Source organism: Saccopteryx leptura, chromosome 6 (genome assembly GCF_036850995.1).
Source record: "Saccopteryx leptura isolate mSacLep1 chromosome 6, mSacLep1_pri_phased_curated, whole genome shotgun sequence".
Taxonomy (NCBI): domain Eukaryota; kingdom Metazoa; phylum Chordata; class Mammalia; order Chiroptera; family Emballonuridae; genus Saccopteryx; species Saccopteryx leptura.
Genome location: NC_089508.1, coordinates 61,161,629 through 61,187,973, shown reverse-complemented (window position 1 = coordinate 61,187,973; position 26,345 = coordinate 61,161,629). Strand labels below are relative to the sequence as shown.

The 26,345-nt window shown below is 43.2% G+C and overlaps 1 protein-coding gene across 1 annotated transcript in view; it reads left to right on the top strand.

Moving 5' to 3' along the window:
* Positions 1 to 26,137, top strand: part of AQP9 (aquaporin 9) — a 55,907-nt gene extending 29,770 nt beyond the window's left edge. Inside the window, exons 2-6 of the mRNA XM_066341939.1 lie at positions 4,228 to 4,354; positions 10,973 to 11,110; positions 12,276 to 12,394; positions 19,399 to 19,616; positions 24,434 to 26,137. Coding sequence (XP_066198036.1) covers positions 4,228 to 4,354; positions 10,973 to 11,110; positions 12,276 to 12,394; positions 19,399 to 19,616; positions 24,434 to 24,608 — 777 coding nt within the window. The 3' untranslated portion in view covers positions 24,609 to 26,137. The remainder of the gene's footprint in view (positions 1 to 4,227; positions 4,355 to 10,972; positions 11,111 to 12,275; positions 12,395 to 19,398; positions 19,617 to 24,433) is intronic.
* Positions 26,138 to 26,345: the final 208 nt, after the last annotated feature.

Below are 26,345 nucleotides of genomic sequence, written 5' to 3'. Positions count from 1 at the left end.
AGCCTGGGATGAAAATCAAAGGCAGCCATGGGTTTATGACATGTAGCCTAAGTGATTCCCTGGAGATATCAAGTTCTACTTCTCACTGCTGTCTAGCAATTAGAATGAATGCAAGCGATATATCTTAGAACTAGGAAATGGAGGAGATGCTAAAAGATCATATAGATAATTTCTCTGCCTTCAAGGAAGAGTAAACCAAAAATCATTCCAAATGTATTAAATATCCCTTGTTTGTAAATCCCATCTCTTTGGAGGGCCACACGGATGAACCCTGGGAAAGCTATTTAGAATTAATTGCTGACCATCGCGACATTGTTTAGGTACAACATCTCACATTTCAGTTTTGAATTTCCCTTCTCATTCTTTCTTTTTCCTTATTTTTGTTTAGTATTTTTGGTTCATTCTTTTTTTGAAGGGACACAATAGATGATTATCTTCCTGATAAGGAGCCGTCTTAATCTCTTTTTCTTTAAATATATTTGTTTCTTAGTAATAACCCTTAAATATGTCCTTAAATAGTATTCTTGATGCTGAGTCCTCTCTCAAATTTGTTGCTCTTCTTAAGTTTCAAAACCTAAACAGGATTTTATTCTAAAAAAAAACTTTGGCCAATTTGACATAGAAGAACAAAGATCCAATGATCCAATAGTCCAGAACTTATTCCTCCAGAACTATACTGGCTCTTTAAACCACAGTGTGGGAATGGCTGAAGGTCATTTTTTTTTTTTTTTTTTTTTTCTTTCATTTTTCTGAAGCTGGAAACGGGGAGAGACAGTCAGACAGACTCCCGCATGCGCCCGACCGGGATCCACCCGGCACGCCCACCATGGGGCGACGCTCTGCCCACCAGGGGGCGATGCTCTGCCCATCCTGGGCGTTGCCATATTGCGACCAGAGCCACTCTAGCGCCTGGGGCAGAGGCCAAGGAGCCATCCCCAGTGCCCGGGCCATCTTTGCTCCAATGGAGCCTTGGCTGCGGGAGGGGAAGAGAGAGACAGAGAGGAAAGTGCGGCGGAGGGGTGGAGAAGCAAATGGGCGCTTCTCCTGTGTGCCCTGGCCGGGAATCGAACCCGGGTCCTCCGCACGCTAGGCCGACGCTCTACTGCTGAGCCAACCGGCCAGGGCCTGAAGGTCATTTATTGTTCTGCTGTTTTCCTATCAAACTTGTATGTCACTATCCTATCTTTTTTAGTAACCCTCTCTCACCAAATGCTTTTTTTGAGTTATAATTGACATTCATTATATTAGTTTCAGTTGAATAATATAATGATTTAAGATTTGTGTATTATAAAATAATCACCACAGCAAGTCTAGTCAACATACACACAACACATACCGTATTTCCTTGTGTATAAGACTCACAATTTTTTGAAAAATTTGGGGTCTAAAAACAGACCACGTCTTATATAGTGGTTGTAGATTTTTTTACTTGCATTTCCCATTTTTTCACGCTTGTTTTTGTGCTCATTGTTGAAGACAGTGATTCGTCATCAGACACAGGACAAGCTAATGGATGAGAGTTTTAACAGTGATGAGGAGTTGTATGAATTTTATGATGAATAAAACTTGAGTTCGGCCCTGGCCAGTTGGCTCAGCGGTAGAGCGTCGGCCTGGTGTGCGGGAGACCCGGGTTCGATTCCCGGCCAGGGCACATAGGAGAAGTGCCATCTGCTTCTCCACCCCCTACCCCTCCTTCCTCTCTGTCTCTCTCTTCCCCTCCCGCAGCCAAGGCTCCATTGGAGCAAAGATGGCCCGGGCGCTGGGGATGGCTCCTTGGTCTCTGCCCCAGGCGCTGGTCGCGGCAAGGCGACGCCCCGGAGGGGCAGAGCATCGCCCCCTGGTGGGCAGAGCGTTGCCCCTGGTGGGCGTGCTGGGTGGATCCGGGTTGGGCGCATGCAGGAGTCTGTCTGACTGTCTCTCCCTGTTTCCAGCTTTAGAAAAATACAAAAACAAAACAAAACAAAACAAAAAAAACTTGAGTTCAATAACTTTATGTAATACATTTTTTTTTCAAATTTTGGGCCCCAACATTAAGGTGCATCTTACACATGGGAGTGTCTTATACATGGAGAAATATGGCAGTTACAGAACTTTTGTGATGAGAACCTTTAAAATCTACTCTCTTAGCAATGTTCAAATATACAATACAGTATTATTAACTATTATCACCATGCTGTATATTATATCCCCAGGACTTATAACCGGAAATTTATACCTATTGACCTCCTTCACCCATTTCCCCACTCCCCACCCTTTACTTACAGCAGCCACCCATCTGTTCTCTGTATCTATGAACTTGCTTTTTTTTTAGAAAAAAATATATGAGGTCATACAGTATCTGTCTTTCTCTGTCTAACTTATCTCATTGACCATAATGCTCTCAAGTTTTAATATTGTTGCAAATGGCAAGATTTCATTCTTATGGCTGACTAATATCTCATTTTATATGTCACAGTTTCTTACCAACTATTTCTTTACTGGACCATGATTAAATTGTTTTAATTGGCTTTTAATAAATATATGGGCACATTTTTTTAAATATTAGAAAGTACATGGTGCTGTGGTCTAAATGCTTATGATTCCTCTCTCCATCCCAATTCATTTGATGAAAATCTAATGCCTGGGGTAATGGTATTAGGAGGTGAGGCCTTTGGGAGATAATTAGGTCATGAAGGCAGAGACCTCATGAGGAGGACCAGTGCCCTTATAAAAAGACACCCCAGAGAGCTAGCTTGCCCCTTCCACCATGTGAGGACACAGTGAGAACTCTGCAACCTGGGAGAGGCCCTCACCTGATCACACTGGCCCCCTGATCTTGGCCTTCCAGCCTCCAAAACTGTGAGACATAAATTTCTGTTCTTTAAAAGCTACCCAAGCTGTGGTATTTTGTTAGAGCAGCACAAGTGGACTAAGACACATGGTAAAAACAAAAAGGATATAGAATGAAAAGTTTTCTTCCAACACCTGTCTCTGCCATCTCTTTTCCTCCCACAGAGCCCAATTTTCTTCTTTCCTTCCTTCCTTCCTTCCTTCCTTCCTTCCTTCCTTCCTTCCTTCCTTCCTTCCTTCCTTCCTTCCTTCCTTCCTTCCTTCCTTTCTTTTTAATTTTTAAGTGAGAGGAGGGGAGATACACAGACTCCCACATATGCTCTAACTGGGATCCACCCAACAACCCCTGTCTGGGGCTAACGCTCAGACCAACCGAGTTATCCTCAACACCTATCCTCAGTTGGCGATTCTCAAACCAATTGAGCCACTGCAAGAGGGGAAGAGAGAGAGGAGAGAGAGGGAGGGGAAGAGAAGCAGATGGTCACTTCTCATGTGTGCTATGACTGGGGATCCAACCTGAGATGTCCGTATGCCAAGCCAACACTCTAAATACAATTGGCAAGTGTGCTTTAACACTGCTCTGCATCTTGTTTTTTAATTCAATAATATTCCTTGGTACACACAGATCCACATTGGTACACACAGATCTTCCTCATTCTATTTTGTTATACTGTACAGAAAATGTGATATTATTCTACTGAGTGGATATACCATAATATATTTCCTCTAAACCTTTCTGAACAGTATTCTATTCCCCCAAATATCCTCTACCAGCTGAAAACTGAAGACTATTGTACTTCATCTTTATTGTACAGCTATTGCCAGAGAGCTTACAGCTCTGTGCTTGGTGCTATATGGATTACAAGAAGTAGTAAGTTTGGCAGCCTCTGCTCTCTGGGAAACTATAGCCCATTAAGAAGAAAAGACATGGAGACGAGGAAGACTTGATTGCCCCACAGTTTTCTTTTCTTTTTTTTTCCCTTCAAGCATATCAGACTCTTTCTAGTGGCTTTATCCATGGCATGAATGGCCTTTTCACTTGTTGAAGATGCATATGATTGTGAGACTGATCTGGTTTATATTGGGAGCCTCTACAGCAAGGATTGCAAACTCAAATGCCTATAGTATCTATGTATGCTATGCGTGACATTCTGCTAAGTCAGCACTGGCTCCGGATGAATGCCTATAGTATCTATGTATGCTATGTGTTACATTCTGCTGAGTCAGCACTGGCTCCGGATGATCTGTGCATAGCTGGGGCATTATAATTTGATTTGTATAGAGCCTGTGACAACCAAGTCTATGCATTTGCTGAAAAAGTACTTCCTGCTTGTTACTTTGTCAAAATCTTTGGCAGTGTTCATCTCCACTTACTTGTTGAATTTCCTCTCATTCCAGGTCCTTGGATGTGGCTCTGTTGCCCAAGCAGTCCTCAGTCGAGGACATCTTGGAGGAGTAGTCACTATCAATCTTGGATTTGCCATGGCAGTTGTAATGGCCATTTATGTGACTGGAGGTGTCTCTGGTACGTCATAGAAATAATAACAGCTACTATTAAATCGACCATTTCAATGTGCTAGCTCAGGGTTGGGTGCTTTATTTACATTCATTTACTTAGATATCAACAATCCTTCAAGAACATGTATTTGATTCTATCTTTAACGATAATAAAAATTAAAATGTCCAGAAAATGGCAAATGATGTGTGCAAAGGCAACATTTAGCAAGAGACAAAATGGGGGTTAGAACTCAGAACTGACTGATTCCTATATTTGGCCACTGATCATATTCTTCATCTGTCAATACAATTTTTTATTTGCTGTATCCCACACTTGGAAACCATTTCCCAGATGCCTTGTGAACAGCCAGTGAAGACTGGAACTCCACAGAGGCAAAGTCCCTGGACCTTTATCCATCGCACAGCACACAGTGAGAGTCTAGGTGACTGGCTGGTGCTTTCATGGACGTGCAGGTCTGATCCAGAGGTCTTGGTCTAATTTTACCCTGAGTGGTAGGCTGATCAGAAGCCATTCTTAAGGTTCTGAGAAGCAAGATGAAACGATAATTAATGCAGCCTAGCAACTTAAAAAGAGACTGTGAAAATTATCCTGTTCACAAAGGCTCTTGAAATCTTTCAGCAGCTTGGTCTGGGTGCTCAGAACACTAACACAAGGCTGTTGGTGATCAGGAGAAAAAGGGATCGTGCGTGCTGGACACTGCTGGCTGCTGCACCTGCTTTATCTCCTCTCTCTTCTCTAGCAGGACTCTGAGGCCAGTGTTAGTGTCTCCCTTCTACAGAGAAAACTGGAGCTCTGAGAGATTAAGGAAATTGCCAGAAGTCTCACAGCTGGTAAAGAGACAGACCAAAGATTTGACCCAGGTCTACATGACAACAAAGTTTATGTCCCCATAATGACACATTTCCAACTGTCTATTATAGGAAGGACATTCCAGGCAGGGCTTGCGGTTTAGCCAGCTGGTCTGGTGACAAGCGCTATCAGGGCAGCACTGAGGAATGATGGCTGAGACTCCCTGGGAGCCTCCTGCGGCCGGGTGCCTGGAACAGCCGTTTGCTGGCTGGCACCTTCCCTTATCACAGTCAGACCCAGTCCCAGGGCAGTCCAGGTGCAGGTTCCTGTTCATGTCATTTGTTTAGCACGAGCAGTGTTTCTGTTCCACTCCTGTGGAACCTCTGCTGTGATCTCAGCACTGTCCTGCCCACCTCAGTCACAAGAAAACCCGGGGACCAGCCCAAACATGCCAGGTTTCATCACAGTGCAAACCGTGCACCACACACAGGACACACTCCTGAATGAAAACATGCATGCAGAATGCCCCACTGGCACCCCTACACGCTCCCAGTCCATTCACAGGTGTGGTTTCCACAGACCATGAAATACAAATGTGGGCATATTCTCAGCTAGTTCTGGGTATGTGGACAATGTGGTTTTGGAGTATTCTGTTTGCATGACATTCTGAATTGAATATCATCAGATATTTACTTAAGATTACTTTGTCCCGTACCCTACCAATGTAACTGACACCCTTTACCACCACTGTCTGTGACTGTTTGCCTTCACTGATATACTGGGGAATTTGGGCAGTCGCCATAGGAGGAAAGGGCAGGGACCAGCAGGAAGGAGAAGAGGGAGTGAAGTTGGTGTGCAGTCTTTCCATCTGGCCTCTGGACCGGGGTTAAGCTCCTGTGCTCAGAGGGTGGAGGTCAGAACTAATGGGACTGGTTTTAATGGAGTTATTTCTGGGTGAGGGTGGGGAGCTGGCTAAATTGTTTAGGAGAGACTGTGAGATCCCAAAATTCAGGTAGAGCAGTCTCTGAGCCTGGCTGATAGAAGGGAGGAAAGGGAGCTTATTTCTCCCTCTCTGTTTGGAACGTGCACTGTTAAGCCTCCCTGAACACTGGTGGCTTTGGGAACAGGCCTAGACAACCCAGTGGCCCGTCATTGACATCCATGCAGACAGATCCTGTATTAGCGTCAGCAGCCATAAGGATAAGAAGAAGATTGTGTACTGGAGGTGACTTTCTCGTGGTGGCTGCAGCTAACTGAATGGTTTGTAAGCACTTGTGAAGCCCTCTTTGAGGATTCAAAACAAACCAATGTATATTGGACATAAACATAAGTGAGATCCCATTTTGTGGTTGCATACTGGTAAGGTGAGCTGAGAGCTGGTTTTGAAATACAAACGCTGCCTTACTGCAAAGAAGTGACCACACCTTGCTTCCCTGGTGAACATGCCCGAGGCCTGGGAACCCAGCCCAGCCAATCAGAATTCATAACAGCCTCATTATACAGCCCCACCAAATGTTGTACTGCCTGCTTGTACCTAGGTTACAGTGGTTGTTTTGGTATAGCATTTTATAAATAATATAGGTTCATTGAAAAATCAAAATAGCTTTGCATAATGACAAAATGTTGAGGTTATCTGCGTTGTAGAATTGTCTGTGGGTGGTGAGGAGGTAGGGACTCATCTAGAACAGTGTGAAAGGGCTCCTTCAGCCTGCTCACAGAAGACTTTTATCTCAGGCCCTGTGGGCTCTGGCTGCCCCTCGGGGCTCTCTATGTGAATAATCTGATCATCACAACAACCTTGGCAGGCTGAACTTGGAGTGCAGCACTCTCTGACTCCAGCACTCCTGTTCTCCCCACTACACTGCACTGCCCTGTCCTCTGAGGAAGCCAGAGGGACCGCTCGTCTCCATGAGGAGAAATTTTCCTCATTGCTTTGCGAAGCACCCTCCCAGACACACCCTCGCTGGCCTCCAGCTTCCCTCTCTGTAAATCTCTGTGGTCTGAGCTTTCTGGATGAAGGCCTCTGACTTTTATTTCTTCAACTTTCATGTCTTGAACACCTACTAAGTACCTTGCAGCATGTGACGTCTAAGGCAGTGTTTTCAACCTTTTTATACCTGGAGACTGGTGAATATAGGAGAATTATTTCAGGGACTGCTAAGGTAGAAATCTACCCTGAGCATAAGCAAATTTGACCAAGATCGTTGGGTCTCTAATCTTCATACAATGTCAGGGTGGTTAACTTTTTTGCAGACTGGCACAGAATTCTGGTGGACCAGTCCGCGGACCAGCAGTTGAAAAACACTGGTCTAAGGCAAATGATAGTTCCTGCCTCAGGGTGCTTATGAGGGATGAAAAAGCAATAACCTACCTATGGGAAGTTTTATTTTGGAAGATGAGCTTGCTAAACAAATAACTCTTCTGCCCTGGCAGGGTAGTTCTATTGGTTAGAGCAGAGGTCAGGAAACTTTTTGGCTGACAGAACCATGAACACCACATATTTTAAAATGTAATTCTGTGAGAGTCATACAACAACTCGTGTACGTTAGGCATTATCCAATAAAAATTTGGTGTTGTCCCGGAGGACAGCTGTGATTGGCTCCAGCCACCCACAACCATGGACATGAGCGGTAGGAAATGAATGGATTGTAATACATGAGAATGTTTTTTGTTTTTTTTTTAATTTTTTTTTTGTATTTTTCTGAAGCTGGAAACGGAGAGAGACAGTCAGACAGACTCCCGCATGCGCCCGACCGGGATCCACCCGGCACGCCCACCAGGGGTGACACTCTGCCCACCAGGGGGCGATGCTGTGCCCCTCCGGGGCGTCGCTCTGCCACGACCAGAGCCACTCTAGCGCCTGGGGCAGAGGCCAAGGAGCCACCCCCAGCGCCCGGGCCATCTTTGCTCCAATGGAGCCTTGGCTGCGGGAAGGGAAGAGAGAGACAGAGAGGAAGGAGGGGGGGGGGGTGGAGAAGCAAATGGGCGCTTCTCCTATGTGCCCTGGCCGGGAATCGAACCCGGGTCCCCCCGCACGCCAGGCCGACGCTCTACCGCTGAGCCAACCGGCCAGGGCGAGAATATTTTATATTTTTAACATTATTATTTTTTTTATTAAAGATTTGTCTGCAAGCCAGATGCAGCCATCAAAAGAGCCACATCTGGCTCGCAAGCCATAGGTTCCCAACACCTGGGTTAGAGTATTGTCCAATACGCCGAGGTTGCAGGTTTGATCCCTGGCCAGGGCACATACAAGAAGCAACCAATGAATGTACAACTAAGTGGAACAACAAATTGATGTTTTTCTCTTTCTAAAACCAATCAGTAGGCCTGACCTGTGGTGGTGCAGTGGATAAAGCATCGACCTGGAAATGCTGAGGTCGCTGGTTTGAAACCCTGGGCTTGCCTGGTCAAGGCACATATGGGAGTTGATGCTTCCAGCTCCTCCCCCCTTCTCTCTCTCTGTCTCTCTCTCTCCCTCTCTCTCTTCTCTCTAAAAATGAAAAAATAAAATAAAATAAAAATAAAACCAATCAGTAAATTTTTAAAAATTCATGACAAATAACTTTTCCATTGGTGGATTTATCTGAGGGGAAGTATTTTTGTTTGGAGGTGATTTCTTGTGTACCCTATCCTCTCACAGTGGGTCCTCCTGGCCGGCTGGCTGGCTGGTGGCTGCTCTCCAAACTGTCCCTGAGAGAAAGGGAACAGGGTTGGTTTCAGGAATTCCCACTGCCCCGTGTGCTTCCTGCTCCTACCCCATCTTCAGCTTTTCTAGTATGCTGTGCTCCTGCTCGTCTCCAAAATTTCAATTCTCTTGAATGTAAAAGTAAAACAAGATAGTTGATGTGTTTGTGAGGTTTCAAGAATTGATCTGTGTTTTGGTATACCTGTATTGGCATTTTCTTGCCCAAATTAGCCCCTGAGTGGCAGGGGTAGGTGTAGAAAGGACCGTTGTGGTTTAGCTAGCAGCCAGAACAATCTCTCTCCACTGCACACCTACCTTGGCTTAGGGGCTCAGGAAAAGCAAAGCTTCCCTCACGGGAGGGCTTCCAAAAACAAGCTCACCTATGGGTGCTGTAGAGGGTCAAATGTCAAAGTATCATCATCATCATTATCAACACTCTTCTTTACAACTATTTCTACAACCCAAAGGTCCACACTTTATGTGGTCATTGACAGTGACTCTAATCACCCTCCACACAAGATGTCATTGGTACTCTTCAAATGAACAACTTTCATCTGTAGGAAGTGAGCCCGTGTACTCATGTTTCTTTTCTTTTCCCCTGTCCACTGAGGCAGAGAAGCCTTTGTAAACTTGGTGAAGGAGGTCTGGAAGTGATGGAACATAGAACATAGGCTTTGGCATTCAGATAAACCTGGATTTGAATTTAGTTCTACCACTTATTAACCATATGGCCTTAAGAAAGTTACTGTAGTTCTGTGCCTCAGTTTCTTTACCAGTTAACTGGAGAAATACCTATCTCTCAGAGTTTTTGTGAAGATTAGGTGCATGGAATACCCCTGTGACATTGTCTGGCAGGTGTTCCATGAATGTTGTTACTAGCAAAGCCAGCTTGGGGATATTAATGACTTAACCAGAGCAAACTCTAGGTCTGATCTTATAGCTGAAGGAGAATCAAGGAGGCTAATTTCTCTAGCCATGTTTTAGATTAGGGTGACAGAAGTGCTGCTACATTTGTGTGGGAGAGAAATACATTGTTTATGCAGAAAAACTACAGAGAAGCCACTCAGATGCTGTGATCACCTCGAAGTAAGCTGAGCCCCTTACCTCAGTAAGTGACAGCCCACTAACCAAAAGACATTTCCCTTTAAAGAGACATCTCTTTACAGTTCTAACATTGTTTTTTATATCCTCTGGACAGGGACTGAGGAATCGCTAGACACAGACTTAAACCTTATAAGTGTATTGACTTTCTTTAATTAAAAATTTTTTTTAATTAAATGAGAATAGGGGAGGCAAAGAGACAGACTCTTGCATGTACCCTGACCAGGATCTACTCACCAAGACCTCTAGGGGCAATACTCTGCCCATCTGGAGTGTTGCGTTGCTCCGTTGCTCAGCAATTGAGCCATTTTTAGTGCCTGAGGTGGAGGCTAGGAGCATCCTCAGCGCCAGGGCCAACTCACTCTAGCCAATCAAGCCATGGCTGTGGGAGGCGTAAGAGAGAAAAAGAAAGAGGAAGGGAAAGGGAGGAATGGAGAAATAGATGATCACTTCTCCTGTGTGCCCGGACCAGGAATCAAACCAGGGACATCCACATGCTGGGCAGATGCTCTACCACTGAGCCAACCAGCCAGGGCCTATATTGACTTTTTAAAAATTATTGAAGCTAATAAATAGCTCATATCAATCTCTTTAGGGTTATTGCTTTATAGATGAAAAAAGCCAGTAGATAGATAATAGATGACAGATAGATAGATGATAAATAGATAGATGGATAGATAGATAGATAGATAGATAGACAGATAAATAAATAGATATAGATAGACAAAAAGTAATGAGTCACTTTAATACAAATTTCTTTCAATGTCACAAAGGTAAACATCCTAAACAGTGTCTAGTGATGTCATAAGAATTATTAATCCTCCCTTTAACCCCACTTAACTCTTTCTCTCTTTCTCTCCCTCTCAATCTCTTTCTCTTCCACACACGCAACACACACACACATACATATAAGACTCAGTGTCCTCACATACAGATCTCTGCCTAGAAGACTGAGTTCTGTCTGGGGTCTCTAGATAAGGTTTTTGTTATAATAATTCTGCCTGATCTGCCTTCTAGCATTCCTAATTATCTTATCTTCCTTGCAGGTGGTCATATCAATCCAGCTGTATCTTTTGCAATGTGTCTCTTTGGACGGATGAAATGGTTCAAATTGCCTTTTTACTTTGGAGCTCAGTTCTTGGGAGCCTTTTTAGGGGCTGCAATCCTCTTTGGTGTTTACTATGGTGAGTAAGAACCCTGAGTCCAGAGGTTAGGGGGAGCTGGGAATAATTTTAAAGTCAGAATTAGTTGGAAGAGGTGCAATAAAGTGAGAATAAGAAGTCTTTTACAAATGGCAGGTGATTCTAAGAGTCCTAAGTTCTAAATAATGGAGCCAACATTATCATTAGGGAAAGTTCATGAAGTCTTTTGATGAAAATAGTCGCAACTTAAAAGGGGGAACAGAACTGGCCAACCAGTGCTACAATGTGAACATGCACAAAACAAACAGCTGTGTGACTTCAACAAGTCATTTGACCTTATGGGTCTTGGTTTCCTCCTCTGGAAAAATGAGGGAATTAAACTGTTGTGAGGAGACCTGGGGTTGGCACTGGCTATGTAGGGACAGTGCCAACTTGCTCCAAGGTCAAGTTCACTATACTATGACACCCTCAAATTTTGGACTGATATTAGAATTATGAATTCTGCCTAGGGCAGGTCCAAGTTCCACATTGGCTTTTGTACAACCTCAAAAATTCTAACCATTCCCCCAAAAGAAGATTGTTTTCAGGACCCACTGGCTAAGGATTTGTAGTTCAAGTTTAGAGTGAACGACTGAGGGTAGCCAGGGCTTTCTTTTTTATTCTTTTCTTTTTTTTGTTACAGGGACAGAGAGAGAGTCAGAGAGAGGGATAGATAGGGACAGACAGACAGGAACGCAGAGAGATGAAAGCATCAATCATCAGGTTTTTGCGACACCTTAGTTGTTCATTGATTGCTTTCTTTATGTGCCTTGACCGCGGGCCTTCAGCAAACTGAGTAACCCCTTGCTCGACCCAGCCACCTTGGGTCCAAGCTGGTGAGCTTTTTTGCTCAAACCAGATGAGCCCGCGCTCAAGCTGGCGACCTCGGGGTCTCAAACCTGGGTCCTCCGCATCCCAGTCCGATGCTCTATCCACTGCGCCACCGCCTGGTCAGGCCAAGGCTTTCTTTCTATCCTTGACATGCCATCTTGTGACTTTTCTGGGCATCTCTGAAATGATCATACCGCAAAGTGAAGAAAGAAAAACAACATGGATCTGCCAACCTAACCCTGAGTGTTTGAATGCAGTTGGTTAACGTGAGACCTGTCATAGACCTCCCTCACTCTTCCCAGAGAACTCTAACGTGCCGGAGCTCTGTCTTCCGCAGATGGACTCATGGCCTTTGCTGGAGGAAAACTGCTCGTCGTGGGAGAAAATGCAACAGCACACATTTTTGCAACATATCCAGCTCCTTATCTGTCTCCAGCAAATGCATTTGCAGACCAAGTAAGTGCATACTCAACAGGGAGTTAGTTTACTTTGGTAAAAAGACAGGATTTAATAAGGGGACTTATTATAGGGGAGTGCTATAGGCCTATCAGAAAGGAAAGGCTGTGTTTCCAAAAGTCAGAGTTCACTAGGCACTACCCAAGCTTTCTTGACAAAATTTTGCCTTTATGGAAATTGATACCATTAAAAACGTTTTCTGCTCTCTGTTTAGTATATATGCTTGTTAATATCAGTTAAAGTCTAGAAAATAGTGGATGACTGAATATGTAAACTTCCGTAGGGGACAATGGGGTTTGCTTCCTTATTATGTGCCCTTGACCTAAATGTGGAGACCACAAGAAAAGGCATTTTAAACTCAATTTAAGGATGTGAAAGTGAGGTAGTTGAGCCTTAGAGTATCACAGATCCTCTCTGTCTACTCATGTGCATAGGGTTATCCAGACTCTAAAGGTAGGTAGAAGTATAAAAGTGTCTGCCTTGTTGACATTTAAACAAGCTGCATCCAGGAATCTGGTGTAGCCAATAGCACAATAGTCAGTTTGTGACAGAACCAACATTGTCAGTGTGACAGACTCTGCCTCCCTTACTGTATCCCAGGAAGGCTGTTTGTCAGATTGATCAGGGCAGGCAAAGGAAGGAAGGAGGAAAGGAACGGATGGAGGGAGGAAGGGATTTTTCGATTTGCCAACTCTGCCTTCTTCCATTCAATGGATGAAAAATCTATGTTCTCGTGGCCTCAGCCTTGTTCCTTTACACTTTGACCAATAAATCAAACAGGAAGCACTGTTTGATTACTATACAGTCACTGTGCTCAGCCCTGTGTCTGGAGCTTGAGGGACACAGGGCTGAGTAGTAAGGAAATGTGAGTTGTAAAGATCTGGGCCTTACAGTCTGAGCACCTGACTAAATAATTCTGCTCCCGGCCCTGGCCGGTTGGCTCAGCGGTAGAGTGTCGGCCTGGCGTGCGGGGGACCCAGATTCGATTCCCGGCCAGGGCACATAGGAGAAGCGCCCATTTGCTTCTCCACCCCCGCCCCCTCCTTCCTCTCTGTCTCTCTCTTCCCCTCCTGCAGCCAAGGCTCCATTGGAGCAAAGATGGCCCGGGCGCTGGGGATGGCTCCTTGGCCTCTGCCCCAGGCGCTAGAGTGGCTCTGGTCGCAACAGAGCGACGCCCCGGAGGGGCAGAGCATCGCCCCCTGGTGGGCAGAGCATCGCCCCTGGTGGGCGTGCCGGGTGGATCCCGGTTGGGCACATGCGGGAGTCTGTCTGACTGTCTCTTCCCATTTCCAGCTTCAGAAATATACAAAATAAATAAATAAATAAATGAAATAAAATAAAAAATTCTGCTCCCAATTCCCTATCTAAGGTCAGCAAATTACCAAACGTTTTTGGTATTAGATTGTTCATTTGTCAAATGGGGCTAATATTAGCACCTATAAGATTACTGATAAAGCTAGAAGGAATAATATGAAGAAAATGCATTGTAAACAGTATCTGCCCAGGTGATTTAGAATCTAGTGGAACAAACCAATCTCATAAGAACAAAATGAGCAATGCAAAACTGAATATGACTGAATATGATTAGATAAGAAACTGGACTGTAGGTGTCACGTTAAGAACCCAGAAGAATCTAGATGAGTATGATTAAGAAAACTTTCAGTGGAAAATGTTCAGAACGTGTAGCTGCCTCCAAAAAGGAATATTATCATAAGCTGCAATAATAGAAGGGTAGTATTCAAATGAAGTGTTTGAGGGTCTTATTCTAATCTATACTGGAGTATTGACTCATTCCTAAATATCACACTTCAAGCAGGCATGCTACCAGAGGAGAGAAACTAAAAAGGTAATGAGGCCACACAGTAATGAGTGGAGAATTGGGGTTGTTTGGTTTGCAAAGATGTGTTAAGAAGTTGGAGAAAGCGGATGTGCTAGTAGCTTTCAAAGATTTGAAGGGCTGTCAAGTGCAAAAGAGGTTAGATGTGGTGTGTAAACCCCCATGAAGATTTGGTGGTAGTACAAAGCCTGGTACATAATAGGTGCTCAATAAATGATAAATGCTTATTAAATAAATGAATGAGTTCATAAATGAATGACCTTATGATGAGATAAAATTATGTTCAATGAAAGAAGGACTTTTTGAGCAATTGGGGCTGTGTTAAATATAAACCCTGTTGCCCCAGGACAAGAGTCACTTGAGCAGGGGTTGGGAACCTATGGCTCGCGAGCCAGGTGTGGCTCTTTTGATGGCTGCATCTGGCTCGCAGACAAATCTTTAATAAAAAAAATAATAATGTCTGAGCTGGTGGTGGCGCAGTGGATAGAGCGTCGGATTGGGATGCGGAAGACCTAGGTTCAAGACCCCGTGGTCGCCAGCTTGAGCGCGGGCTCATCTGGTTTGGGCAAAGCTCACCAGCTTGGACCCAAGGCTGCTGGCTCAAGCAAGGGGTTGCTCGGTCTGCTGAAGGCCCGTGGTCAAGGCACATATGAGAAATCAATTAATGAACAACTAAGGTGTTGCAAGGGCAACGAAAAACTGATGACTGATGCTTCTCATCTTTCTCCCTTCCCATCTGTCTCTGACTCTCTCTCTGTCTCTGTAAAAAGAAAATAATAATAAAAATAAATAAATTCAAAAATATTTAAAAAATAATAACGTTAAGACATTCTCATGTATTACAATCCATTCATTTTCTACTGCTCATGTTCATGGTTGCGGGTGGCTGGAGCCAATCACAGCTGTCCTCTGGGACAACACCAAATTTTTATTGGATAATGCATAATGCACATGGGTGGTTGTATGGCTCTTACAGAATTACATTTTAAAATATGTGGCATTTATGGCTCTCTCAGCCAAAAAGTTTCCCCACCCCTGCACTAGAGGCATTAGAAGCTTGTCTGGGTGATCACTAGGGGTGGAAAGTGGGGGAAGGGGATTCTCAAGGAGATTCAAACACCAGATGGTGGACACAGTGTGAGATATGTCATCCTTGAGATACTTTCCAGATTGGAGACTAGATTAGCCAGTTGTGAAGTAGGGAAAACTAGTACATTCTGAAGGAAGAGGACAGGATCGTAGTTGTTTCACAAGTTGGAAAGAGGAAAGAGATCACTGAAAGCAAGATAGTAGGGGTCCTTTACCTCTCTGGGCATCAGTCTCTATTAACAGAGAAAGATGACCATGTGATTCTTTCTAGCTTCAGAGTGTCAACAGTCTATTCTCGTAGGCAGGTCAGGAAGGACAGGGAGGGTGGGGACTATTAAGCCTTAAGTGCACACATTGACTAGACATTTAGCTGTATCAATAAGAGTCCCAGGTACCTCAGAATGGACTTTGAGGATCGATGGGTTAGAGTATTATGGGGTTTCTCAGGGATCCTACTTTCCCTTCAATTCAAGCCTAATTTCTCTTATAATGAAGAAGATGGCATTGAAGAGCTTTAAAGACCTTTCCTGTGAATTCAGGTCCTTTCCACTGTCTGCAAAAGAGAAAGAATGCTGAGTTTCTTTCTCAAAGCTTGGCTTACACTGAGAAGGACAATGTCTTTGTCCTGTGGTTTAGACCCACAGCCACTTTTCTATACTCTTGGTCTGTTCTGAGAATGACAAAATGAAGCCTCCAGTCCCTGTAACTGCCCTGCAGCGACAGCCTCTCTCCACTGAGTCTTCCAGCAACACTCTCCTCCTTCCTTCTCCCTGGGGAGTAAGCTGGCCCCAGGACCCCTCTGGGTCACTTCATCTCAAGATCACTAAATTGTTTCAAACATAGTCTATAATTTAATCAACAGTCATTTTTTTACTTAATAAATATTTACTGGCACCTACTGAGCCAGGTACAGTTCCATGCTGCTCTTAATTCGGGGAGTACAAGGCCTGGTTCTCCGACAAGAAACAGATCCTTCTCTTGCAGGATGATAATGGCAAAGATAGGAGTTCAGTCAGAATGCAATGGGAACTCAGAGGCAAAAGCTTCTCTGCCTGGGAGAGTCAGAAAGGTTTTCAGAGAAGAGAGCTCCTGGGAGAACGTGTCCCTTTGGCCACAAATTCTTGTAATGTTATTAATTCAGAAAGCAGATGAAATGATGAAGAGCTTAAACTCTAAATCAGTTGCCTGGTTCTCATCCCGATTCTTCTGCTTATGAGATATGCCCCAGGGTAAGTTTCTTAACCTCATTCTACTCAAGTTTTCTCATCTGTAATCTGAGAATAGTAACAGGATTTATCTCCAAGGTTATTCTGAACTTCTAAAGAGATAAGCAGATGAAGTACCTGGCATGTAGTAAGTATTCAGCAAATAGTCATTGTCATTTACCTGTTAAAGTAAAATAATAGTTTGGAAAGTTTAGAAACCAGAGAGTGGGGAAAACACAAGCTAATAGCCCCTACTTCAGAAGCCCTGGCCAGGTAGCTCAGTTGGTTAGTGCATCAACCCAATAAGTCAAGGTTGTGGGTTCGATCCCTGGTTAGGGCACATACAAGGGACAACCAATGAATGCATGAATAAGTGGAACTACAAATTGATGTCTCCCTCCCTTTTCTTTTCTCTCCTTAAAATAATTTTTTTTTAAAAAATTGAAAGCTCCCACTTCATTATACCTGCTATCCCTTTTTATATACTCTTAGAAGTTTCGTTTTATGTGTGTTTTTAAATGTAAAATATATATATAATACACATACAACTTTTTTACTTACTATCAGAAGCATTTTTAAATGTTACCTCTTAGCTTTTATATTTATTGTTTTTAATTGCTATATAATAGAATATAAAATGGGCACTCCATAACATAGGTAGTCCTTTCCCTACTGATGAGTACTTAGTTGGCTTCTAGCTTTTCAACACTATAAATACAGTTGACCCTTGAACCACATGCAGATTACGGGTGCCAACTCCCTGTGTAGTCAAAAATTTATATATAAATTTTAATCTTGTCTGACCGGGCGGTGGCGCAGTGGATAGAGCATCAGACTGAGATGAGGAAGACCCAGGTTCGAGACCCTGAGGTCGTCAGCTTGAGCATGGGCGCATCTGGTTTGAGCAAAAGCTCACCAGCTTGACCCAAGGTCGCTGGCTCGAGCAAGGGGTTACTCAGTCTGCTGAAGGCCCATGATCAAGGCACGTATGAGAAAGCAATCAATGAACAATTAAGGTGTTGCAATGTGCAAAGAAAAACTAATGATTGATGCTTCTCATCTCTTCGTTCCTGTCTGTCTGTCCCTGTCTATCCCTCTCTCTGGCTCTCTCTCTCTGTAAAAACAAAACAAAACAAACAAAAAAAAAAATTTTTTTTTTTTTTATATTTTTCTGAAGTTGAAAACGGGGAGGCAGTCAGATAGACTCCGGCATGTGCCCGACCGGGATCCACCCGGCATGCCCACCAGGGAGTAATGCTCTGTCCATCTGGGGCGCCGCTCTGTTGCAACCAGAGCCATTCTAGCACCTGAGGCAGAGGCCATAGAGCCATCCTCAGCGCCCGGGCCAACTTTGCTCCAATGAAGCCTTGGCTCGGGAGGTGAAGAGAGAGACAGAGAGGAAGGAGGGGGGAGGGGTGGAGAAGTAGATGGGCGCTTCTCCTGTGTGCCCTGGCCGAGAATCGAACCCGGGACTCCTGCATGCCAGGCCGACGCTCTACCACTGAGCCAACTGGTCAGGGCCAAAAAAAATTTTAATCTTTCCAAAACTTAACAACGAATAGCCTTCTGTTGACCTGAAGCTTCACCAATAACATAAATAGTTGATTAACATATATTTTGTATGTTATGGGTATTATATGTATATATTCTTACAGTAAAGTAAACTAGAGAAAATGTTATTGAGGAAATCATAAGGAAGAGAAAGTACATTTACATTACTTATTGAAAAATATCCACATATGAGCAGACCCATGCAGCTGAAAACCCATGTTATTCAAGGGTCAACTGTACTGGTTAAGAGAGCATATCTGTTTTATGATTTTTTTCTATATTTTAGGTTATTTTCATGGTATGGTTCTCAAATATCTAATGGGGACAAATTGAATAAATAATTCTGTGGAGAGTTTTTTAAGTGCATATTGCTAAATCACGACTGAGTTTCTTTTCAAAAGTGTGGTGCAGCCCTAGCCGATTGGCTCAGTGGTAGAGCATTGCCTGGGGTGTGGACGTTCCAGGTTCGATTCCCAGCCAGGGCACACAGGAGAAGCAACCATCTACTTCTCCACCCCTCCCTTTCCTTTTTTCTCTCTCTCTCTCTTCCCCTCCTGCAGCCATGGCTCAATTGGTTCGAGTGCATTGGTCCTGGGTATTGAGGTGGCTCCATGAAGCATCCACGTTAGGTGCTAAAAATAGCTTGATTGTGAGCATGGCCTCAGATGGGCAGAGCATTGGCCAGGGGTCACCAGATGGATCTGGTCTGGGCACATGCAGGAGTCTGTCCATCTATCTCCTCTCCTCTCACTTGGAAAAGAAGAAAAAAAAGTGTGGTGCTTGTTTAGTTCTACTGAAGAAGCCTAAGAGAGTCGGTATTCTTTCCCTAACATCTGGCATTTACTTTTTTTCCCCTTACAAATCAGTGTTTCCCACTTACTTGTTTCTTAATTCTATTTTTTTTAAAGAATTTTCTATTTATTTTCTTTGCCCCTTTACCTATTGATATCTTACATCATTTGTCTTGCCAATTTGAATGAGGCTCTCCCTTCATTTTTTCAGTCTGCAGTTTGTCTTTCTGTTTAGCTGGGTAGTAGAATAGTATAGTAAAGATAGTGGTCTCTAGATCCTGACTCTCTGGGTCCGCACATTAAGTGTGAACTGCCACTAAGTGTGCGACCTTTGCAGGTAACTAATCTATAGAGGAGAATATTAGCGCCCACATCAAAGACTGCTGTGATAGAAAGACCGCCTGGTCCAGTGTATCACCCAGTGTGTGTTAGTTATTACTAGGTTTGTTTTTAACAAGAAGGGGTAGATTTTGAGGTGGGCAAATGGATGTACTATAAGCTAAACTTCTTGCACATTTTCTCCTTCCTCAGGTAGTGTCTACCATGTTCCTCATTATGATTGTCTTTGCCATCTTTGACACCAGAAATTTAGCAGTCCCCAAAGGCCTCGAGCCCACTGTTATTGGCCTCCTGATTGTTGTCCTTGCATCTTCCTTGGGACTGAACAGTGGCTGTGCCATGAACCCAGCTCGAGACCTGAGTCCCAGACTCTTCACTGCTTTAGCAGGATGGGGATTTGAGGTCTTTAGGTAAGTAGCAATGGTGTGGGTGGAGGGTAGAGAGGGATTCATGCTGTGCCTTGAACTTGGATCTAGAAGAGTACAGATGGGAAGGCGGAGGTCAAGCGCTTACTCTGATCATGAGTATGGAATGTCTCACTGGTGATTTGTGATATGGTGGGGTAGTATGTGTGTATGTGTGTGTGTGAGAGAGAGACAGACAGACAGGCATGCAGGCAGAGAAAGAGAGACAAAGGAAGAGACCAGGGGAAGGGGATTTCAAAGAGATCATCCTGTCTTATATAGTTTTATGTGAATATTTTAATTGTATAACTTGTCTACTGATTCACTCTGTGACAAAGGTCAACAAGAATTGACATCATTCATTCATTCCATTTACATTCATTTTTCATTCATTCATTCAACAGAGCTTCACTGAACACTATTTATGTAGTGGTCATTGAGCTAGGTAAAGAAATTTCAAAATTAGTTAAATCACTAGCCTTGAGCAATGTAATAACTGCTCTGGCAACCCCTAAACCAAAGTTCTGAGGAATTACTGGCTCTGCCTGGGGAAGTAGGGGAAGGCACCACTGAAGTGCTGAGTTGAATCTTCAGATATGAGTAAGAAATTCCTGGCAGAACAGAGATAAAAGAGAGCCTGCGCACAGGAAATGGCAAGACCCTGTGCTTTCTACCTCAAATGTGCTGGGGAAATAAGCCAACTGTTAGTACCAAGCTCCCATTCATTAGTACTTTTCCCATTAATTCCTTCCCACTTCTCTTCATAAAGTCACAGTGATCCATCCCATCTACTCATCAAGTCTCTCTACAAAAAAGGAACCTACTTTGGTTCACCAGGAAACAGGGCCATAACATAGAGAAAGAGAGGTAGGAAAAACATGTGGGAAGAAATTTTTGCTTAACGTTTGCTGTAAGAAAAAGGACTTGAGTGTCACCAAATGCTGACCTGTACATGCAGTCATACTCATGTGATGATTTTATTTATGTGAAAGTTTATCTTGCCTTCACAAGTGTGAGAAACAAGCTATCAATGACACCATTCATTTCACCACCACAGACAACGCTGAGAGCTGATGGAGTATAAGCATCATGAAGACAGGGCCTATGACAGCTTTTTCACTGCTGTAACCACAGTGACTACACTAGGGCCTGGCACATAGAAAGTCTCAATAAAAGTTATTGAACAAAAGAATGAATAAATGCTATGTGCCATATGTGTCCTGGGAGATGAGGGTTACAAGGAGAATCAAGCAACATCCCCACCTTGAAGAAACCAACAATACAATGAATTTTCTAGAGCAGTGATCCTCAGTCAAAGGAATTTTGGCCCCCAGGATATTTGACAATGTCTGGAGACATTATTGGCTGTCACAACGGGGGAGCCTGGGGCAGAAGCGGTTACTGGCATCTAGTAGGTAGTGCTTAAGATAGGAGGATACTGCTGCGCATCCTACAATACCCAAGACAGGCCCCAACAACAAAGAATTATTAGGCCAACAATGTCAAGAGTGCCACTGTTAAGGAGCTCTGTACGAGGATGATCACCTCTAGAACACAAGAAGGAGGAACAAAAAGTCCCCAACAGAAAAACTCCTTTGTCTCTTTCCAATGGAGAATCAAGTCCTATATATCTCCTTATCCCCAGAGGCCAGAATTAGCCCGTGAGTTTCCTTTAACACCACATTCCTGAGCTTCCCTCTAGGGTACCACTTTCCCCACCACCATGTCACTTCTGTCAGCTTCACTCAGACCCCTAAAACAAAGATAACCCAAGGCGATCTGGCCTCCTTCTGAGTTCTGCTTTTGGTAATTCACCCAAAACTCTATGAGTGACGGCCATTCTAAAACGGGTACAGATCTTGCCTATTTTCTCTTTGCTTTGCTAAGTATATGGTAGGAGACCATGACTGTGGGAGGATGATGAATCACCAAATGCCAGACTCTGAGCTCCATGTCCCTTTTTAGCATCCGGGTTTTTTTTCTTTATTCATTCATCCATGCAGATACCTGATCTCTTATTCAAGCCCCTGTGCTAAAGATGGTAAGACCCAGTTACTGCCTTCACGGTGTTAGGTTCTATTTCAGAAGGGTTAGCTAGGCTCTTATACAAGATTGAAGCTGACAGGTACCACGTAAGAGGTTTGAGTAATTACCTGCAAGAGTTGAGAGAAGGTTTGCAGCTCCAAATTTAGGAATTATGGAGGTGGAACAGGGGGCATTTTGTAGCATCTGGACATATTTAAGTGGGATATTTCTGAGGATATTTTAGTTGGAGAGGAACTCGTTAGTACACAAACACAGAACGTTACAATAACAAGTGACGCAATAGACTGGAAGGGTGCATGAACAAGGCTGGAAAGAGCAATTCATGACACACTACAGAGGGCTTAGTTTCCTAGAATGAAATTTTGGTGTTTCGCTGCTTCCTACTCTGTAGGTTATGGGGAACAGCAAAAGATTTAAGTCAAAAGTTTGATATGTTTAGAACTTGAATTTAGCAAAATGAATCTGACATTATTATATAAACTAGATTAAAAAGAAAAGAGTGGAGCGGGCAGAAACCTGTTAGGATAAAGCTAGACTTGCTAATAATTCTCAAGCAAATGTTTCCAAGAAAACCTTTGAGAAACATCAGGCCTCCAAAATGTCCCTAAACTGTCCCATCCATTCAAGGTTCTATATCCAAAGCAAACATCTCAGTAGCTATCCTAGCTTGAATCCACACCCTCTGATAAAGCCAAGAAGTCCTTATTCTCAGATCCTCACTTGCCGCTGTAAGGCAAGCAGTGAATTAACCATGAAGTAGGGCACTAGAAAGTCCGACAAGAGCAAGAGTCAGAAGACCTTGTCTGACTCTTGCTTTTCCTGTAAATATTAAAATGTTTCCCAACCAAGTTGTCACCATGAATTCACATTAAGATGTTAACGAATGAATGAATGAAGGATCTCAGAGGTAGTGTTAATATTTAAAGTTTACCCAAAGAAATGAATCCTTGATGCTGGTACCATAACCAATTAACAGAGACATTTTTTTTTTTTTGGCATCCCTGAAATTGTATTGTGCAAATGACCCCGTGTACACGTAAGACTTGGCCAAGCAGGAAATCACATCTGAGCCCCTCCATTTATGACTTGTGGCTCCAACACAAGGCATTCAGCTCTAGGGAAAGGACAAGATGTGTCCTGGCAGGTGTCTTGCACCCTCATCTATTATAAGAAACTAAAAGTTCACCATAAAATAGTGATGGAAGAAAGGAAATGAAAGACCTCCTAGTTCTTTAAAAGCCGCTGTGCCTCTCACAGAAACTTCCCTCTGGATTTGGGGAATGGGAACAGGTACCACAGGAACAGCTGTGCGTGTCCTCTCTCCCATGCAGTAAGAGTGACATCTTGTGGCTGTTGTGAGCACGAGATGTCAGAGTCTTGTTTCTGCAAGACTGCATTGATGATCAAAGGTTTATGATCTAAGAGTGCTTGGATGATCCAAGTGGGAGAGATCACCAGGCAGATGGGAGCGCAAATCTCAGAGGGAGGGACACTCACCCTGAAACCTTCTTCTAGACAATCCTGAGATTAGAACCAGGTCTCGTGGATCCTAGGACAGATCTCTTGTTTGTGTTTATTTCCTTTATTCTTTCTCATCAAAATTTGGTACAAAGCCAAAGACCTTACATGTAGTTATTAAGCATAATGAAAAGAAAGTACAGCCGTGACTCCTTCCCTGAAACAGAACGCTGTGACATCCTTGTGTGTGTCAGTGTGCTCCTACTCTTCCCCCTGCCTCTTCCGCGCTGTCCTGAATTTTTTTTTGTTTATCATCTCCCTCCTTTTAAAAAGTTTTGTCTCACTTGGACATATCCCTAAATAATATTGTATAGTTTTATTTGCTTCTGAGCATTCATGGTCCTTTCTACTGAGTGAGTTAAGTGGATTTCCGGTCTCCAAAAAGGACAGCTGCTTTCTCACAGAACAATATCTTCAATATAATGTACCAATATTAAGATTACTGGAGGGGAGAGAGAATCATAATCTAATAGCCTTATTAGAGAATAACTTTAAGGTGTGACCTCAAAAAAATAAGCACTCAATTTACATACCCGTGATGTCTAGGAATCTCTCCACACCCTCCTTCATAATCCTCAGGACTATTTCAGGATGAGGGAAAGTAAACTCCTAAATAATCAATCTGAACTTTCACTAGGTGCCTTCAATTTTGACCATATTCAAAGACTTTTTTTTTTTTCTGAAAGGCAAATAAATGGACATATTCTTGTAAGTACTAATAGGACAATGGGATGGATCATCTGAAGTCAGGTGTATTGGAAAATCCAGGTTGCCAAGCTGCAGTGAGGGCCCTTATACTTAGCTCTTGCTGAGTGAAAAGAGTCATAAACAGGGGTCCCCAAACTTTTTACACAGGGGGCCAGTTCACTGTCCCTCAGACCGTTGGAGGGCCGGACTATAAAAAAAACTATGAACAAATTCCTATGCACACTGCACATATCTTATTTTAAAGTAAAAAAACAAAACGGGAACAAATACAATATTTAAAATAAAGAACAAGTAAATTTAAATCAACAAACTGACCAATATTTCAATGGGAACTATGCTCCTCTCACTGACCACCAATGAAAGAGGTGCCCCTTCTGGAAGTGCGGCGGGGGCCGGATAAATGGCCTCAGGGGGCCGCATGTGGCCCGCGGGCCGTAGTTTGGGGACCCCTGGTCATAAACCTGAGAAGGACTAGCTGGTTAGTGAATAACTAGCAGTAATGCCAGGAGGAAGGCCCAGTGATGTATCACTAATTCCTTGTTTGATTTCAGAACTGGAAATAACTTCTGGTGGATTCCTGTAGTGGGCCCTCTGGTTGGTGCTCTCATTGGAGGCCTCATCTATATGCTCATCATTGAAATCCACCATGCAGACCCTGACCCGGACTTCGAGGCAGAGCAATCTGAGGACAAACCGGAGAAGCAGGAACTGAGTGTGATAATGTAGGGCTGTGCTCAGTCCTGGGCTTACATTTGGCTGAGCTGATGTTCTCTTCAGGAAAGATGGCATCCGGGTGTCTGTTTTCATAAGACGGGGCAGCAATGTTCTTTGCAAGCCACTGGAGACACCTAATTGGAAAAGCATTTGAATGTAGTTTTGAAAATACTGACCTCTTCTCTTCCAGTTTCCCCCCCAAAATAGCAGGGACTGTCTTTTGAAACAGCTTTCTTTCTACCCTGTTTATTTCATTCTTTCATATGAATTTTTATTACTGAGTGAGCACTAATAACTTGGAACCTGACCATGGACTTATTTAGATGGTTTTAATTGCATTATCTATATAAAACAGTATCACCAAAAGCTTTATTTTCAAACTCACAAGGGTTACTTTCTGAATATTGACCAAAACTAAACTGAAAGACAAAACAGTGGTTTCAGTTAACATATTCATGAATTAGAAAACTAAAGCGTTAGCTCTCTAATTTTGCCATGCCATAATTATTGTATAAATATTGATAGCCTCCAAACCCAGGGGTGTAGGGAGCAAGCAGTGGCATATAGCTGGAGAGCATAAGAGAAGGACATTGTGGCATTCAGAGACCTCAAGAGACAAGATAAATTTGGAAAACCAAATGGAATTTTTTTAATGGAAACCATTTATCAGTTTAATCTCTTACTCTTTGCATTTTTAGAGGGCACCAATTAATTTTCTGCTCTTTAGTCTGTAATAACCTAAAATACAGTCATAACCCCAGTCATAAAAAATATATCACTCTGTATTTTTAGCTCAAATGTATCTCCCTAATTGCCCACTTGAGGAGAGACATTTGACAAGCTAAGTCAATGACTGCACTCATCTGTTAGTCTATACATGCCCTAGAAGCCAAAATGGAAAGCTGTTGGCTCCTGGTCTAGTAAAATCTCCAGAATGGAAGGTTCCTTGAAATAACATAGGTATCGGGCTTCACAGTATACAAAGTGCTTTCACGCATATTATTTAATTTAATACTTATAGAGACTGTCTGTGGTAAATACCATGCTGCCCTTCAGATGAAACAAAATCTCAGGGGAGCTAAGTTAGTGGCCTAGATCAGGTGGAAGGCCGAACATCTTCTCATGTATCCTACACCTTTCTAAAGGTCATTAACTAGCTTGGCCAGCCCTTCCTGGCTGGCCAGGAGAAGTGAGATCGACAGCTGCCAAAATATATACACCTTCTGGACCTAATTCTGGATCCCAAGATAAAAGAGCTTCATTGTCTGGTTTTATTCCTGCCATTCTGAAGCATTAACAAAAGAAAGACGTAGCGATTTGATCATATTTTTCGTCTGCTGAAAAGCATTATCAGAAGGCCTCCTTTGCTAGGTCATTTGATCTTCTCTCCTTGCCAATCCCAAACATTACATTCAGGAAATTTCCTCTAGGTTATGCTCTTCTTTAAAACACTCTAACTGATGTCCTTTGGTTAAAAAGAATCTCTGAGTTACAAATACCAGAAAAATTTTTCTACATCAAGTGATGCACTTTCAGTCAAACTGTTCAAAATCCCAGAATTCCCACAAGGATCTAGTTTTCCAATTGCTCTGTGATAATACAAGAACAACAGGAAACAAATGTGAAATGTCTCCAGTGGCCTGTGGTCTATAGTCTACTGACACATGGAATTATTTTTCTTGCTGAAACTACTTGGATATTTCTTATTTGAAATAAAATTGGATTTTTTTGTTTGACTTTTTTTCTTTT